At 42.2% G+C, this 17,697-nt stretch overlaps 1 protein-coding gene across 7 annotated transcripts in view; it reads right to left on the bottom strand.

Annotated features, from left to right (window-relative positions):
• Nucleotides 1-17,697, bottom strand: part of KIF16B (kinesin family member 16B) — a 314,095-nt gene that overhangs the window by 228,455 nt on the left and 67,943 nt on the right. For all 7 annotated transcript variants that reach the window (XR_003524843.2, XR_003524845.2, XR_003524844.2 and 4 more), the window contains exons 11-12: nt 17,168-17,233; nt 14,036-14,095 (exon numbers count right to left, since the gene is read on the bottom strand). Coding sequence is in view for 4 of the 7 variants with exons in the window: in XM_027623368.2 (XP_027479169.2) it covers nt 14,036-14,095; nt 17,168-17,233 (126 nt within the window). In the remaining 3 variants the exon portion in view is untranslated. The remainder of the gene's footprint in view (nt 1-14,035; nt 14,096-17,167; nt 17,234-17,697) is intronic.

Genomic DNA, 17,697 nt, shown 5'->3' with positions numbered 1-17,697 from the left:
AAACATTACCTGAGGAACCCTCACAGACTGAAGGCAAACATCTGTTGTTTGTGGATGAATGGTTTTGCTCCTGCTGGGTCCAGACCTGATCTGCTGGGGCAGGGGTCTTGTCTGGCTCCCTTGGCCTTGCCCAGACTGAGAGCCAGCTGCACAAGGAACAGGGAATGTTTGGATCAAGGATTCTCTGGTCTTAAAGACTGGCAGACATATACCAGAGAAAGGCAAGACGGGGTCAAACTCTTACCAAATGAGAACCAGAAAAAGGGGGCCCAGTGAAAGCATGCACCCGACAGAACAGGTTCAAGAATGTTCACAGAAGCACTATTCATCATAACCAAAAGATGGGAGATAATAACCCAAACAAAGATAATCAACAGGAGAATGGACAAAATGAGTGTGGGAGAGTCACATAATAAAGCAGAAACTACTGTTAAACATAGCATGGATGAATCTTACACGGACAACATGCTGCACAAAAGCCAAAACCAGAAACAGAGGAGACTGCATGATTTCATTTGTCTACAGCTCGAGAACAGGCAAACGTGACCTATGTGACAGGTGTCGCAATAGCGGCTACATCAGTGAAAGGGAGACGGGAAATAATGGACTGTCCACTTCAGATGGGCCCACTTTGTGTACGTTGAACCTTCATTAAAAAAGTAAACATCCATAGTTTTTTCCCAAAGGTCCTATGAATAAATCACTCTATTTAACACCAAAAAAAAAAAAAATCTACTCAGTTGAAATTTCTTTTCAAATGGCATCACCCAAAGGCTCCAAACGCTTACATAAGTGCCCAGCGCAGGGACCACAGAACACTTGCCGGAAGCTGTGTGTGCCGTTCCTTTCCAGGGGCCTCCACCCATGCAATAACCACGTCAAGAAGTGCTTTAAGGGATGATCTTCCACGTGCTTTAGGGCTGGGAGTCCCTCCTCTCCCAAGGAGGCACGGGTTACCTATTCAAAGTAGAGATTTGGACCAGGTGCCACCTCCAACAGTTCTCCTTCCTTAAGTCTGCAGAACCCAAAAAATGGTCTCTGAAAAAGGTCCACAAGGGATTCTGGGTGAAAACCACTTGCATGCAGAAAATCAATTTCTGCGACACGCAGAGTAACTGACATTTAAGTTGTTTTGGATGAGACACTGGACTTTGCAACTTAAAGTGTCGCCGCAAGTTCTGTCGCGGATTTCAGTCCGAGCTGCTAAGAATGCCACTGTAATTTTTAATGGCAAGGACAAGAAAGGCTTACATAAAACACATTAATATAGAGTGTACTGGATCCAGAGGAAAATGACCACCTTCAGTGAGGCCTGTGTTGTTACATTTTTTCAAGGGTAAATCACAACTATTGGAAACTAACTCCTCTCAGCTAGGAGGCACAGACAACCTGCTCCCGAAAGCTGTATTTTGCTGGCAAAGCTGGTGCTATAGAGTAGTACATGAGATATTAGAAATGTAGAGCCATCTCCCTTCCCTTGCAAGTAACAGAATATCCTGGTAATAAATATCCACATGCCGCCTAGGTCCATATTTCTTGTTCAATAGATGCCCACTTGCTAATTATACTGTCTTACAGATTCATACTTCTTAAAACCATCACTTTTGCTGAAAAACCATCACTCTGCTGCCTGGAGTTAAGAGAAACTGCTGTCATCCTTAAATAATGCAAAGGCAAAATCAAGCAGGATGCTAAGAAAAAGTAATCTCTTAAAACCCACTGTTGTGTTACAGATGGAGGGCAATGGCAGCTCCCTGCTCATAGTAACTGTTGCTAGGTAGACTGGTCTGGGAAAGGGGTCAATTGGAAATTAAGCTAAATTCAATGCTACATATGAATAGCTGGAGAGGAAAACACACCCACATTGAGGGCTCATTTTAAATAACGTAATCAATCTAAAGGAGAAGAAGAAAATGTGTTTAAATACACGTAATTTGTTCTGTGCCATCTTTCTATTCTAACACCAAAAAAGAGCAGTTTCTCTCATACGAAATCTTCACACCACAGTACAGATATTCAGCTGGCCCTTCCACATAATTTTCCAGCTGAATATAGGACTTCTGAGTCAAAAAGGAAGTATTCAGAAACATTTTCTCTTAAGAAATAAAAAAAATGTTGCAGCTACCTTGCATCTCGTTTGCACTGAAGATACCTTACACCCCAGTAAGTGACACCCTTGGCGTCACCTGACTCACCCACTCCCCCCCACTGTACAGTGCATAGCAGCTATGTCTTGACCTCACCCCAGCTCCCAAGGTGGGCCCTGGTTCATCTCAACCAATCAGGGTCACCCATTTCCTTATCAAAGTGATTGATTTAGATAACCCAAGCCAAGGCCAGTTAGCACAGGGTATCTCCCTGGCCCCAAGGATCGGTTCAGAAATGTACCACTCAGTGCAAAGCTCAGAATTCTGTTGGGAACTCTGAAACCCAGACACCTCGAATTTAGATGGTGTGGTAGGTGGATATAAAGCTGTAATTGCTACTATTGCTTTGCCATTCCAAGAGCAGAATGTGTGAGAGGATGAAGTCATTACAACAAAAAGGCAAAACAAAGAACAATCCCAGAGAATGAGAACCAGTGCCCTGATCAAACCATGCCTTAATCCCATGCTACCTCCAGACCAATACTCTTCTGTGAGCTGAAACTACCACTTAAGCAAGTTTGGAACTGGATTTTCTATTACTTGAAATAAACAAACATAAAATGCCACACCATAAAATGTCTTGGAAGTAATGCCACATTGTAACCGCATAAAACTATATACTTTTGAAAGCTTCTGTATATACGTAAATTTTTTTTCTGCCCAGTTGGGAGGACATTTATTACTGGCAGTTTACATATAAGAGGATGGATTCCCAGAAAACCAAACAAATAAAAAATGGTTAACATTACTGTAATGCTTACACTGCTAACTATGTCCTGAACACCACTCTAAAACATTCTATAAGTATTCATTTGTCACCTTACGTGATAGGTATGATTATTGTCTGCATCCTACAGTGAGGTTCTGGGAATTGGAGAGGTCAAGGTGACCCAGGTCAGAAGAGTGCACAAGCAAAAGTCTCTAGGTGAGGCAGGTTGCAAGCCATCTCCTCACTCCACACCCACCTCCCACCTCTCCCCAGCATGCACTCTTCTCCAAACCCACAACTGCTAGAATGAATCCAAGGTGAGTTAGATGTGCTCCTGGGTGACATGAACAATAAACTGATCTGTACCATGAAATGGTCACTTTTTAAGCCCCCTGCCAACAAAACCAAGTTCCTACATTTTAGCACACCCAGGGAGTTCAGGTGCACATAAAGCACACTTTCATATGACCAGGCAATCTTTTCCTCCCTGACCGTGGCAATAAATATGCAGTTAAGAGCCCATCAGCGCACATGCCTCACTGCAAAAAATCAGAAGGAAAATCCCCTATATATTCAAAATAATTTATCACATGGTTCCAACATTTAACACAGTGCATTTGACTTATTTCTGAGCCTTTTGCTCCAGAAACGTTATTCAAAAGTAAGAACAAACATACACTTGCATTGCCTTTATTTATGGGCAGTTCCTTCAAGATGAAAACTGCCATGGAAAATATGGCAGCCTTGGCATTATTAACAGCATCAGAGCTGGTTCTGGGAATCGCTTGCTTAGCCCCTGACCCTGCCAAGTTCTTCAGTCAACCTCCGGTGCTGTAGCGTTGACAGTGGTCCCCCCATTAATTATCGAGTCCCAATTTCAGAGAACAATGAACTGTATTACTTTGCCCTTCATCTTAAAAAACAGTTGCAAGAGCAGAACTTTAGAAAAGGGAGAACACACAATTTGATGGAAATTAACAGCCAGAGTCTAACTTTCATGAAAGGCTGACAAATTAACAACTTCATACTATGTCAAGTGCAATCACATCTTTTTTTCTCTTGCTTCAGATCAAGAAAAAGCCAATGAGATAGTACGTGTGAATGCACTAAAAAAGATAAAGGGCTTTGCACATGGGGGTTTTGTAGGTGACTTTTGTTCAAACAGACACGAAGTCATCCGCATTAGTCTGCAGATCAGAGTGGGGGAGACAAGTAAGTTCTTATAATGTTCTCTCAATTCATTTTTATTGCAACCCCCAATCCAAATCCACGTTCACACATACAAACACAGTTGCAAATCACTGGGGCTGGTTGGTAAGGCAAAGGGATAAGGAGAACAGAGAAAAAAGATGATTGTGGTCAGGTTTTTTGCAAAAATGGAAAGAATCACTGCTCACCCTGAACCCACGCCATTGGGTAATCCCCTCACACCTACCCCTGGTTTTAGCCACATGAGTAGCTTTGGCCAAGGAGACATTACCAAATTAAGTACAAGTGAAGGTTTGAAAAAATGCTTTGATACTGGGGCTCAGCCTCCCTTGAGACCACCATATCAACAAGCCCAAGAATGAGAGAAACAAGGCCAAATCATGCACAGGTGACATTGAGCCAACCACCAGACATGTGAGTGAAGCCGTTCTGGATCATCTTGGGAATCTGCTGAGCCAGCCTATACCACAAAATCATAGAAAATATTAAGTCTGTTAAAGCCACTAGGTTTTCGGGAAGATTGTTATGCAGCAAAAGTCCTCAAACTTGTCCTGAAATATTCTCAGAAATGGGAGAACACAGTTGACTGAGTTCAACCACTATTCGCTGTACACTTCCTAGTTATAAAGAACTAGTATATAAAGCACTAGAATTTATGAGAGATACAAAAATGAACAAACATGTTCCCTAACCTCAAGGAATTTATAACCTAACAAAAGGAACAATGAGCCTACACTGATGAACTCATTCATAAACAACTTCTCTAGTAACATATCCCCACGTGGGGCCTTTCTAGCCTTCCATTTATTCAGCATTCAGACCTGCTCAGCAGCAAACAAAACAGAAACTATATCCTCATGGAGTTTACATCCTAATGGATATGAATTTTAAAAATGCTTTCTATGCAGGTGGCTCAGTTGGTTAAGTGCCCAAGTCTTCATTTCAGCTCAGGTCATGATCTCAAGGTTGTGAGATCAAGTCCTGTGTCAGGCTCAAGTGCTGGGTGTACAGCCTGCTTAAGATTCTTTCTCCCTCTCCCTCTACCCCTTCCCCCACACACACTCTCTCTCTCTCTCTCCCTTAAAAAAAAAAAAAAAGAAAGAAAGAAAAGAAAGCTTTCTATGCCTTTGGGGCTTTTCAAAGCACTATAAATATAGACATATTAATACATTTAGCATAAGTTATCTTTTTAAGTAAACTTAATAAAATACTAGAACTGAAAAAGTAAGATATGTAGTTTACATAATCAGAGGCCTCCAGCATCACACATCAGAGAGGACTATATTGTTTTGTCAACAAATCTATTTTTTTTAACGATTACATTTATTTATTTATTTATTTGCATGAGAGAGACAGGGAGAGAGAATCAGAAGCAGACTCCACGCTGAGCACAAAGCCTGATGTAGGGCTCGATCCCACAACTGTGAGATCACGACCTGTGCTGAAACCAAGAGTCAGACGCTTAACTGACTGAGCTACCCAGGTACCCCAACAAATCTATTTTAAAAGGAGAAGAGAGGGGCGCCTGGGTGGCTCAGTCATTACGCATCTGCCTTCAGCTCAGGTCATGATCCCGGGGTCCTAGGATCGAGCCCCGCATCGGGCTCCCTGCTCCGCGGGGGGCCTGCTTCTCCCTCTCCCACTCCCCACTTGTGCTCCCTCTCTCGCTGTGTCTCTGTCAAATAAATACATAAAATCTTTAAAAAAAATAAAAAAATAAAAGGAGAAGAGAGGTTATGGGAGATTTACAAAAAAATGCCCAATTGGGGGAAAACGTCTTCTAGCACTAGGATGTAATAGTTTCCATGAGGGCAAGGATTTTTTTGTTTGGTTTGTTCATTGGTTATACCCGGTGTCTAGAACTACGTCTAATACATAAGATGCTCTCAATAAACATATGTTTAATGAATGAGGGAGGGAGAGAGGAGAGGACAGGAATGGATGGATGGATAAACAGGTGGTGGGTAGATGGACGGAAGAGATAAAATGAGTCAAGCTAGGCAAGCCATTACAGGGAGAATATTCTTATTCACAGTAGCACTAAGAATTTCTTCATCGACATAGGCAGCAATCCTAGTTTATTAGGATACTGGTATGTCAAAAAAAAAAATGCTCACCACCTTTTATCCCTTCTTTACCAAAAAGCTTTCAAAAGTTTGAAAATAAAGTTTTTAAAACTTACAAAAATGAAACTCACATGGCAGTTACTGAGATCATAAAGGCATGACCTGCACGTGGACAGCACTAATAAGCAGGTGCTGAGCTGGACTGACTCTCTTTTCACAATGAAAACCAAAGGGGAAAGAGCAGTGACTTCTAAAACTCCCACTGCAGCCAATCTCTGTTTGTATGAACACTTGGAAATTCAACGTGGTATCTTCACATAGCCAAATAAGCCCTAGAGACAACATTCTGTATTTTTAGATGCTATTACAAGCTATAAACAATATGTGAGACTGTCTGAGGTCAGGATTTTGAACCATCAAATGCCCAAACAGTTGCTAATAAGGAAGGTGACCCATGGTTGACAAAGATGTCTCCTCCTTAATCCAAAATCTGGGCAAAATCGATGTCCATAAACAAAATTCTATCCTAAAGCTACCCCCAGGTTCAATTCTTGTACCAAGAAGAGGTCAAGATTAACTGGAAATGAACATAATACATTAAACTCCAGCATACTGCAATTCTAGACTTCTAGAGCAAGAGTTTTTAAGCTTTTTGGCATTATTTTGAATTTTAATTTTTTAATACAAAGGTTCAAGCGAATCTCTCTTGTAGTTACAAGTTGTCCCACTCTGATTTCCATTAATGATTGATTAATATTAATACATTCTATGAACAATATCAGAATGTAAATATCTAGTTCTGAGCCCTAATTGGAATAGATACAAAATTAATAAAAACATACAATTATAAAAAAAAAAAAAAAAAAAAGATTAACTGCATCTAAAGGGGACAAAGGCCACAAAAAGCATCATCCCTCCCATGATCTGTTTGTAGGTCTTCTAGAAACCAGAGGATTCGATGCCCTGGGCAGCAGGAATCCAAAGGCCTGCCATAATCTGCTGAGCAACAGCCCCAATTATTAGTGCTGCTTCCAAACCCATTACACTCCCCAACACACACTGGCTGCATGAAATGGAAAACCACAGACAGCCCAGGGGGGAAAAAAATCTTTTATAGGTTGCCATAATCTTCCAGAGACAAAAGTTCAGCTGACTGATTCCATCATAAAACCGAAATCAGCTGGTTTAAAGTAAGCCTACCCATGAAATTTAAGGTTAGAAAATCTTAACCAAGAAAGGATTCCAATTTCATTTTACTCTATTTCTTATTAGTCAAAACATTCTGAAAGAGTAAAACACTTTCTTCCACCAAAGTGCTACTGAGCTCTGCCACGGGCCTGTCGTGTCCTGCCTCTTCTCTTCCCCAGACATGGAATATTAAGACACCAGCACGATTTAAACTTAAAACATCTGCATTAGGATCCCACTGTCACATAGATTCAAATATGCTCCATCCCCAAATTCAATTCAACAAACATTGCTTACTGTATGCAAGAAAAAAAAAATCTGTTTAATTAATGCCTGAAAAAAACAACATCAACAACAACTTTCATTCGACTTATACAACTAGTTCACTTTTCAAGGGCAAGTCTCTCCAGGGGCAGCCTCTGCATCTGGGCGGCCTGCTTCCTCCCCAACCCATCCTGGTGCCAAGTCACAGTCAGATGTCCCATGCGGGGCAATGAAAACACAAAAGCAAGTCAGACCCCGAGTCATCAAAGGATATGATTTCAGTAAGGAAGAGACCCTATTTATTAAAAAAAAATGGGAAGAGTAGCCAGTGCTGGAGGGATTCAAACAGAGAGCGTTCTCGGGGCTGCAGGCAGCACTTTGCGGTTGGGCTCTGGACAGCCCAGGCCCAGAGTCAGCACTCCCTTCTGCCACGCCATCTGTCAGACACTCGAGAGCTTTATGCTACAGGCCAAACTGACTGTGATTTATTTTGAAGCACAGAATTCAAGGAGTTATTTGGAAGTCAGACAACATATCTTTGAGCACTTTTTTCATTCGTTATGAAATGTGAGAACAGAGAAACCAAACTGTGTACTGAGCAGACAAACCAAAGAGGTATGTAAAGGGTGGTGGTGTGGGGGGAATGGGAATGGACAAAGAAAGCATTTGGGGACTCGTTACTTGAAAAAATTCATCAGCAGTAAAACATACGGGATTCATAAAAAGCCAAGCCAAAAGGCACACAGGAGGGGTATTAAGGAGTCACTTTATAAACCACTTCAAGCGCTGAGCAGTCAGCACAATACCGAAGCTATGCAAAAGGGGAACGAACTGATACTGCGGCCTCAGGAAGGCAGTGATCCCAAGGCTTATAGATGCTGGATTTATCACAACGTTAAGTTCCAAGACCCAGGAGAGTTATCACCGTTTAACACAAATGCAGCCAGGATGAAAAACACATTGGGGCAGCATTCTAAGAGACTAGAGAGGTCAGAAAGAGGAGTCAACGCAGACTCTCAGGAGCTGGCACAGCATGGCAAGAGACTGGGATGTGGGACTCTGCTACCAGACCAGGTTGAACCATGAACCAGAAACTACTTCAGGGCTTATATCGCAGGTGCTTTAAAGCAGGGAATTGGTTACTTGGCTAAAGGAGGAGCTTGAAAGCCACTGAGGATGGTGAGGCCACCGACAAACTGACACCAGCAGGAACCGGCATTACTCGTGGGCAGGAGGGACACAGGGGTGAGGTCAGGGCTGTGTCACCAGGCAGAACGGCATGCAGGAGGGGCCATGTGGATGCCACAAGAAGCTGGAGCGCGAGAGGTCTGCTCTCTCGCTCCAATCTCCCAGAGAGTCCCACAGGAGCCGGAGAAAGGGCAGCCCCCGGGAGTCTGTCCCCCATGACCCAGGGCAGAGCCAGAGAAGGGGGAGAAGAGATCTGAGAGCAAAGAAGCCCAAGACTGTTCCACCTTTCCTCAAATGTAATGGTGCAGACCCGGGCATCTTAGATTCTGACAGAGCGCATCTGTGGGGGTGCCTGAGAGCCTGCAGCTTTGACCAGCTCACAGATGACAGTACTGCTGCTGGTCCAGAAGCCACACTTTGAAAGGCGAATTGATCCAAATGAAGGATGGGACCATAATCTAAAGGAAGGCAGCCACCCACATTCCTTCCCAGAATAAAAAACACACACTCACGTATAGGCTTTCAAAGAAGAATGAGGAACATATGGTGGAATGTAGAGGTAGGAACAAGACCACTGTGTGCACAACACTCCATGTTACTTCTCCCACCACACCATCAGATCTGTATGCTTCCAGGTCGTTATGGACTGAATTGTGTGCCCCTAAAATTCAGCTGCTGAAGTCCTACTCCCCAGTACCTCAGAATGTAACTGTATTTGGAGACAGGGCCTTCAAAGAGGTAATTACCCTAAAATGAAGCAGTTAGGGTACCATCTGCCCGATGTCCTTATAAAAAGAGGTGATTCGGACACAGAGGGTGACTGGCGGAGCAGGCACACTGAGAAAAGGCCATGTGAGGACACAGAGAAAAGGAGGCCAACCACACGCTAGAGAGAGAAGCCTCAGGGGAAACCAACCCCGCCGACACCTTGGTCTCAGACTTCTAGTTTGCAGAACGGTGAGAAAATAAATTTCTGCTGTTTAAGCCCTCCCAGTCTGTGATGTTTCATATGACAACCCTAGCAAAATAATATAAAGGTCTTGGTTTTTGTTTCTTGATATTACTTTAATGCAGTTAAGTTTCTGCTGCATGCCTGTTCTGTGAGAAGCAGAGTTCCAGAAGCTGGCTCACAGGATGATAAAGAGACAGTCCTTGCCTAGACCCTGCTCCTGTTCAGAGGGAGAAATCAAGGTCACCCACCTCAGATTATAATGGATGCTGCAACAGAGGTAAAACCAAATGCTATAAAGGCCCAAGGAGAACAAAATCATTCCAACTGGGAAGTGCGGGAGAAGTGTGACCAGAGAGAGCGCTTCCACGTGATTCTGACAGGCCTTGAAAGGGGAAGGAAGCATCTGGAATGGTGGAGCAACACAGGCAAAAGCCAAGAAACACTAAGAGACCCAATGTGCAGGTATGCACAGGGACCAGCAGGACATCTGGTAGCGCAGGTGGGATTCCAGGGGTCCTGGGGCAGGGAGAACTGTCAAAGTAAACAGGGAACTGAGGAGATTGCTGCCTCTGGAAGTCTGGACTTTAATTTCCAGAAAATGAAGATGAATGAAAATAAGGAAGGCAGGCTAAGGGGCAAGAGAGTGGATATACAGAGTACACTGTGGAAGATAATAAAATTTTCATTACCTAACTGCCCAAGAATGGCCTCCTTAAGATTAACATACTTTGTACCTTCATTAGCCACTTTCAAATAAATCCAAGGACTTTATTATGTCTTAGCCCGTTAACTTGGATCTAGGGAAGAGGTTGCCATCCACCCTGATTTCCAAGCTAGGAACCAGGGTATGAGACATCTGTGGGTAAGTGTCATGACCCAGTGAGTCAGAAAGAGAACTGAAGTCTGAGATCCGAGTTCCACAGATCAAAACCTGAGGCTCCACCATTGTCACCATGGTGCCACAAGCCTGGCTATAAACAGCCATCACCCGTTCTCAGAGCACGAATGTGGCCAGCAGCCTTCCACTCTCCCTCCATCCCCACGCAAGAGGACCTTGGATCACTGATCCAGAGCAAGGGAAACCACAGACCAAATTAAAAGAAGGGAACAAAGTTACTCCATGGCTTGTGAGCATCCAGGAGCTGAGGATCTAGTGATTTCCAGGGAAATGAAGGGATTTCTAAGTATAATTCTGCCACTAAGGAATCTTTGCCTTACACACTGAGACTCCTACCCCTGCATGAAAGGGGGCTCCCATATATTCCTGAAGCAACTCTGCATGATATATGCTGACAGACTAATCCTGGGTCTCAAAACTGAAGGAGGAGATACAAGCATATGGCACAGATGGCTCAACACCAACAAAGAAGATCATTCTGATGACTGAGAAGATGGGTTATGCTCCTCTCCTTAGTCCTCTCTTCAAACAATACCCATGGTTTCCTCTGAAACGACTCACCGATACACTTAGACAAGAAAAAGCAACAAGGCAGGCAGTCACAGTGCCAACAAACACCGAATCAGCTCTCACCTCTCCCTTCAATCCCCTGGATATTTTAACTCTCTTCATTCTTCTCCCCAAAGGTCTCTCCTTGGATGTTCAGAATTGGGGGCTTGAAAAGGACAATAACTGGCAAATGGGCAGAGTCAACAACTAGGTCCTGACAATGAACATAATCCTGGGAACTTACTGGTTCATTGGGCTGGTCTCTACAAAATGTGCAAATTCTCTAGAAGAGCAAGTTCCCAAAATTTGAAGACTCACATTTAAACATGGGTGTGTGTAAATTAAACCACTGATCCCAAAGCAGGTTGTACATTTACACCGTTGACATCACCTTGTTGTGAATGAAGTGTACTTCTTTCCCCCTTGATTTTCCAGTTCAGCCAAGTGACCTGCTTTGGTCAACATGATGCTAGAAGGTACGGTGCAACAAAATATTGAAACGTGCTTACACAACTAGGCCTGCCTGCTAGTACCTTGGCCAAGACCATGAGAAGAGCATGCTCTGGACAACAGCTGGTCCAAGAGGATGAGAGACATGTGGAGCAGACCTGGAACCCACCCACAGCCTGGACCAGAGCCCAGCCAAACCAGACTCACCCAGCCAACCCCCAGCCAACCTGTACATGCATGAGGGAAAATGCTATTTTAAGCCACTGGGTTGGAGTGGATTCTATACAGCATTACTGGAGCAGAAGCTGATTGAGGGAACAATCCAACAAAAGAAACATGGGAAAGGATTTCATAAACCACACAAACTCATCGGATAACACTCTCTTTCCCTCCTCAATTTCCAAAGAATGTTTTCGAAAACAGCATTTGAGCAGCTGCCTTTTTTTTTCTTTACCTCAGGCCTCAGGCACTGTCTTCCAATAAGAGAGGAAGACAGCCCTTAAAATATCAAATGTGAGTAGAAAATGACTACAGATTTAAAACACAAATACCAGCAGAGAAATCCAAAATGGGCTTGCAAGAGCAAGAGACGGAAAAATGTGAAATATCATTAGACTTTCTCATAACCTTTAACACCTAGCACACATCACATTTCCACTCTTCTCATCTGAAAAGTTATAAAAAATAAAATAAAAATAAAAAGATGTATGAATAATGGAATTGCAGGATGACTTAGCTTCAGGGCCCAGAACCACCTTAGGAGGAAAAGCATAACAAAGGAGCTGATGGTTCATCATGGCCGCTCTCAGGAAGGATCCCTCCACGGAGCTGCCACAAAACCCCTCCTCCAGGGACCCACAGAGCCCACAGCAGAAGGGCGAGGCTCAAGTCTTCAAGGTTCTGGTGCGCTGCTGCCCATGCTGACTGGCACTACAAGCACTGATTTTCAGAGCTAACTATTTGGTTTCTCTCTTCCTTAACTGGAACAGATTTCCATTCTCTCTCTTTGCAGATTTACCAAGGAGAGTGTACGTTGTGCCATGAAAGATCAAACAACGTGGGCTTCACAGTCAGGGGAGGCGGCACTCTTTCTGAGAGCTGATGCCGCCGCAGGATGAAAACTACCCATGTCTCGGGGGGTGTTTATTCCACACCCGACTACCCTGCAGGCTCGGTTTCCTGCACAAAAATCTCTCCACACAGGAAACGCTGAAGAAGTACCTCAAAATAATACGACACTATCACCAGAACCAGGAGGGGAGAAAAGAAAGTCTGGGCTCAGGACCCCTCACTCAGGGCAGTGCTTTCTGTAACTGGAAGTATCATCTCTCAGACCATCATGACCAACCCACCCACGCTGAGAAGCACAGCATAATCTCCCACCTCACGAGAAACAGTCTTTTCAAGCCTGAGAGCAGGCCAAGCCACCTAAATGGCACATGGAGAACTGAACACAATATGCTCCTCTCCGAGCTGTTAGACACAGAACTAACTGGCTAATCCAGGCCCTTCAAGAGCTTGCCCCCATGACAGTTAAGTGGGTGCCCCATTTTCATGTACAGGGGATCCAAGTTAGGGTTCTGCCAGGACATGCAGCTAAACCTCATCTATCCAGCCTCGCTAATGGTAGAGGAGACTTCACTCCTCCAGGAAAGTTTTGCCTAAATAGGCCTAAAAAACAAACCCAGGATTCAGTGGTCTCTGAATCACCTTCTCTCGTGGGTGAGGTCAGACACTATCAAAGCTTATATTCAGGTCTGAACCTCAAACCTGGCATGGCGGACCCTCAACAGAAGACTCAGGTTTCCTGCCAATGCAGCAAAAACTTGGAACATGAAGAAATACGTATTTTGAAGCATTTTGAGGATGAAAACTGGAGGCCACTGGTGACATCTTTCACGATGAGCCTTGCCAAACAGGCAGACCATCTCTGTCTAGCCCTTGAGACACAGAGATCAAAATTCCAATAGGAAATTACTAGTTCAGAAATTTCTGAAATCTAGCCATGCTAATGCATGCACATTCTACAATATTGCCGTGGAACATATTTTTTTTTTCTCATCTAACATATCACTTTTACACTGGATTTAACAAAGGCAGGAAGGATGCCCTTGAATATTAAGGATGCCCTTGAATATTAACTGAGTTTAATATGTGCTGAGTCAAAAATGGAAACTCCAACAAGTGGAAACAGAAGTATCAGCATCCCCTCTACATGTTAAAACACACAGAGCTTTAATGTCTCATAGCTATATTTCCATTTCTTCAAAATCAAACCAGAACCCCAATCCCCCAAAAGTCACCAATCTTACCTTAAGCAAAGCACATAATAGCCATATTTGAGGGAGAAAGAAAAAAAGTTTTACCTGTTTAAACCTAGATAATAAGATTAAGGCACCTTATTACAGTCCTTACTTTCAAAATATTTTGGGTTTCATTCCACTTATTTGTCCATTCCTTGGTCAATTCTTGAACCTAAAAGGAAAAACACACATGTATGATTGCTCCATAAGAAAATTATTGCGATTTTCTTCTAGAAAGTTTCCAAACTCTTAGAGCTTATGAAAGGATGTACGATATATTTTAATTAGATAGCAATTTCAGCCCCTGAAAGAGCCATTACCAAGGATAAATCAAACAAGCTGATCTCATCCTACAACCTACATTAAGGCAAAGGAAAGAAAAGGAAAAAAATTTGTCAAGTTGCCTAAAGTTTTACAACACTCTTTTTTCATGGTATACTTAAATAAAAGCTGCTTCCTTGGATATTAATAAAAAATGACAAGGATGACAATGTCCCATTAAATGGGTTACTTTTTCCTAATTTATACTTTAGGTTCTAAAAAATAGTGATTTTTCTAATTAGATATGGTGATTAAATCACCTTGGATGCTACAGTTTTCTTTAAGAGATAATCTGCTTTTTTAGCTAATTAATAGGGTTTATAAATCTCATTCCATCTTTAAAAAAAAGTAGCTCTTTAATAACTTTTAGTAAAAGCAAAAACGTTTTGATAAAAATCAGCTTCTTTCCAGTCTGCTATAACTCAGGGGAGAAAACATTCCCAATTGTTGAACACAGCACAGTTAGAAACTGCTTCTCAAATTTAATGAAAATATTCTGCTGGTTCCATAAAACTTTCTAAATGCTCCTAGTAAGTCATTCTAGTAAGTAACTCAGTGATAGGTAGAAAAAAAAAAGAATGTGTCCTGTAAAAAGGAATATCCCTGAAGCTAAAACAGAGTAATGGGGGGGGGGGGGGAGGGTGGCGGGGCAATGACATGATTGGACAGAGGACACTCTGTCCTTGAAAGCCTTTCTCCTCCTCTAATTTAGCACCTCTGCCACCTCCGCACTCTTATCCCATCTGAACCTACTGCTCTTCCCACTGAGAAGTTAGCTTACTTAACCAGACCAAAGTGCATGCCTGAATACACTTGCTGCACACTCTCTTCCAAGAGGAAGACACTTCCTACAAGCCACTGACTATGGTAACTGGAAAGTGCATTCATGTCAGAAACTCCCTGACAGAAAGCCTTTGTGACTGACAAGAGTTGGAGAAACTGGAGCGATGGTTTACCCAAGAACAAAACCAAAACATACCTAACCCACCTATATCCAATCGTTCAGCGGTCATTCATTTTACTCCATTTGCCCCAAGTGGACTGAGTTTAAATTGTATCTCCTCATTTTTACTAGTTAGTAAAGTCAAAATCCATCATCTTCTTGGTTAAAAATAAATAAATAAGAGACACAGGACCAACCCTCTCTAGCTTTGCTTTTTGTGTGTTTTTAATGGTTTGAGAAGACTGTCTTTGTGGCCTGGGACTGCATGCATGCTCCACTCTCCCATTCCGAGTGATGCCGACATCAGTCTCTAATGATAGCAATTAAAGCCACATGGCTATCAGGGTTTGTTTTGGAGAAGCTTTGAGAGAGGGAATAGTCTTATGCCTTCTCTCCCTATAGGAGAAGAAAAGACTGGTGTATGGAATTTACCAATTTATGATAATAATCAGTTAACAGATTCTCACTGGCAATTTATCTGAGAAACACAGCATTCAACAGTAAATGCTCTTGCATTTCACCAAGAGGTTTGCTCTCCCTGAAGAAACGACAAGCCAGTCAATCCTTTTCCAATTCAAATAATTCTAGCTTTAAACAAATTGTTAAGTATGCCTTGAGTTGATTTTACTATTGAATTTAAAGCAAATAATCTTCATTTATAAAATAGACAAACGTGGGATACCATCTCTAACAAGTGATCAGGTGATAAGATTTACAGCCAAGCAGATAGTAAACAATTGTAAAAGTTCAGCAAAAAAACTAGATTAAACTTACAAATTGTTATGAACGAGATAGGTAGTCATTTCTGAAACAGCATGTGTAATGCATTTAAATTAAAATGTTTATTGGTTTCTATTAACTTGCTAGGTATTCCTGAAAACGATTATTAAGAAACAATTTAAGACTATATCCGGACATTTCAAAGCACTCAAAATTAGAATTTGAGTAATAAAATATAAAATTTCATGAGAAAAATAGGGATTAAGAAACTAATGTTTTTACTAATGCTATTATCAGCAAATTCATCAGCATAATTATCTAGGGAAGTGTCAACAAGTTCCTAACTAAAACCCAATTTATATTTTCAATATTGTGTATTCTTGAAGAGCTTACCAACAGAATCCAATTTTCTTTCTCTGTTTTAACCATTCAGCACAGTGAACAAAATCCAATCCCAAAAATGTTCCCAATGCCTGTTTTTCTTTCCACAGAGGAGTATTTTTTTAAAAAACAAAAACAGTACAGAATCAGGTCAGCCATGAAACGTTGGGGCCACGACATTTCCAGAGCTGCCCTGTCTGCCAGGCACTCCCTGCCACTCACTCTTCCTGCCTCAACTCTCTAACTTAAGGGAAACTAAGCATCTATCTGGAGTATTCAGAGATCCTCCAAGGGCCACACTTCCTGCCAGAAACAAAGTAAAAGGATGACAAAAAAACTAAACGATGGTCATGCTTCAGCTGTGGTAAAGCTGTGGGGACCAAGGCTCCTGTCTGCTCTGAAGGACCCAGCAGCCTCGCTGCTTCAAGAATACGGCCTGTGTGTGAATTTCAATTGCAGTAACTATCATGTACCAGACATTTAATAAGTCATAGAGAATGTGATAAGATATATAAAAGTCGACTATTGTGCTTTTTAATATTTTATTTGAGAGAGAGAGAGCGAGCAAGCACAAGCGGGGAGGAGGGGCAGGGGGAGAAGGAGACTCCCTGCTAAGCACAGAGCTAGAGAGGAGAGCGGGGCTCTGGCTCGATCCCAGGTCCCTGAGATCTCACGACCTGAGCTGAAGTCAAATGCTTAACTGACTGAGCCACCCAGGCGCCTCTATTGTGCTTCTTTAAAAATGGGGTGGGGCAGAGGGAGGATTAAGTGAAATGAAGAAGGAAAATGAGTTTCGAACAGCAAGTGCCAAAAAGCATGCATTTAAAATAACAGCAAAAGTTAGGATTTAAAAAAATAACAAGTCGAGTTATCACTTACTCTTGCTTCATTCTGCTGAAGTTTTTCCTCCATACTTAAGGCTGTGGGGGAGTCTAAGAGGGCGATCTACAATTTAAGCCATAAAAGAGAACTGTAATTAGTAAACAGCAATTATCTACAGGAAGGATTTATCCATGATTGATAAATTATCAAAAACTGCCAAATAAACTATTAGGAAGAGGTAAAATGTATTGTTGCACAACCCCCCAAAAAGTGTCAGTCATCACTAAGTCTTTAATTGATGGGGTACATATCTCATAATATTCAAAACCGTGGCATCCTAAAACCTACATTTGCAATACAAATCAGTAAAGCGAAGGGAAAAGACAAACATGTAACATGCTGACATTCTGCCAAAATCAAACACAACCTAAATCCCTAGATCTAAAAGGATTCATCTGTTTTGAATATGCACAATGTAAAAATTCAAAAAGAAGCGTAAGTCTTGCTCAACCACAGGCTTCTAAGATTTACACATGTTGATACATGCAAATGAAACTCATTTATTTTCACTGCTGGGTTCTACTCCA

Source organism: Zalophus californianus, chromosome 8 (genome assembly GCF_009762305.2).
Source record: "Zalophus californianus isolate mZalCal1 chromosome 8, mZalCal1.pri.v2, whole genome shotgun sequence".
Lineage (NCBI taxonomy): Eukaryota > Metazoa > Chordata > Mammalia > Carnivora > Otariidae > Zalophus > Zalophus californianus.
This window is presented reverse-complemented; position numbering and strand designations above follow the sequence as displayed.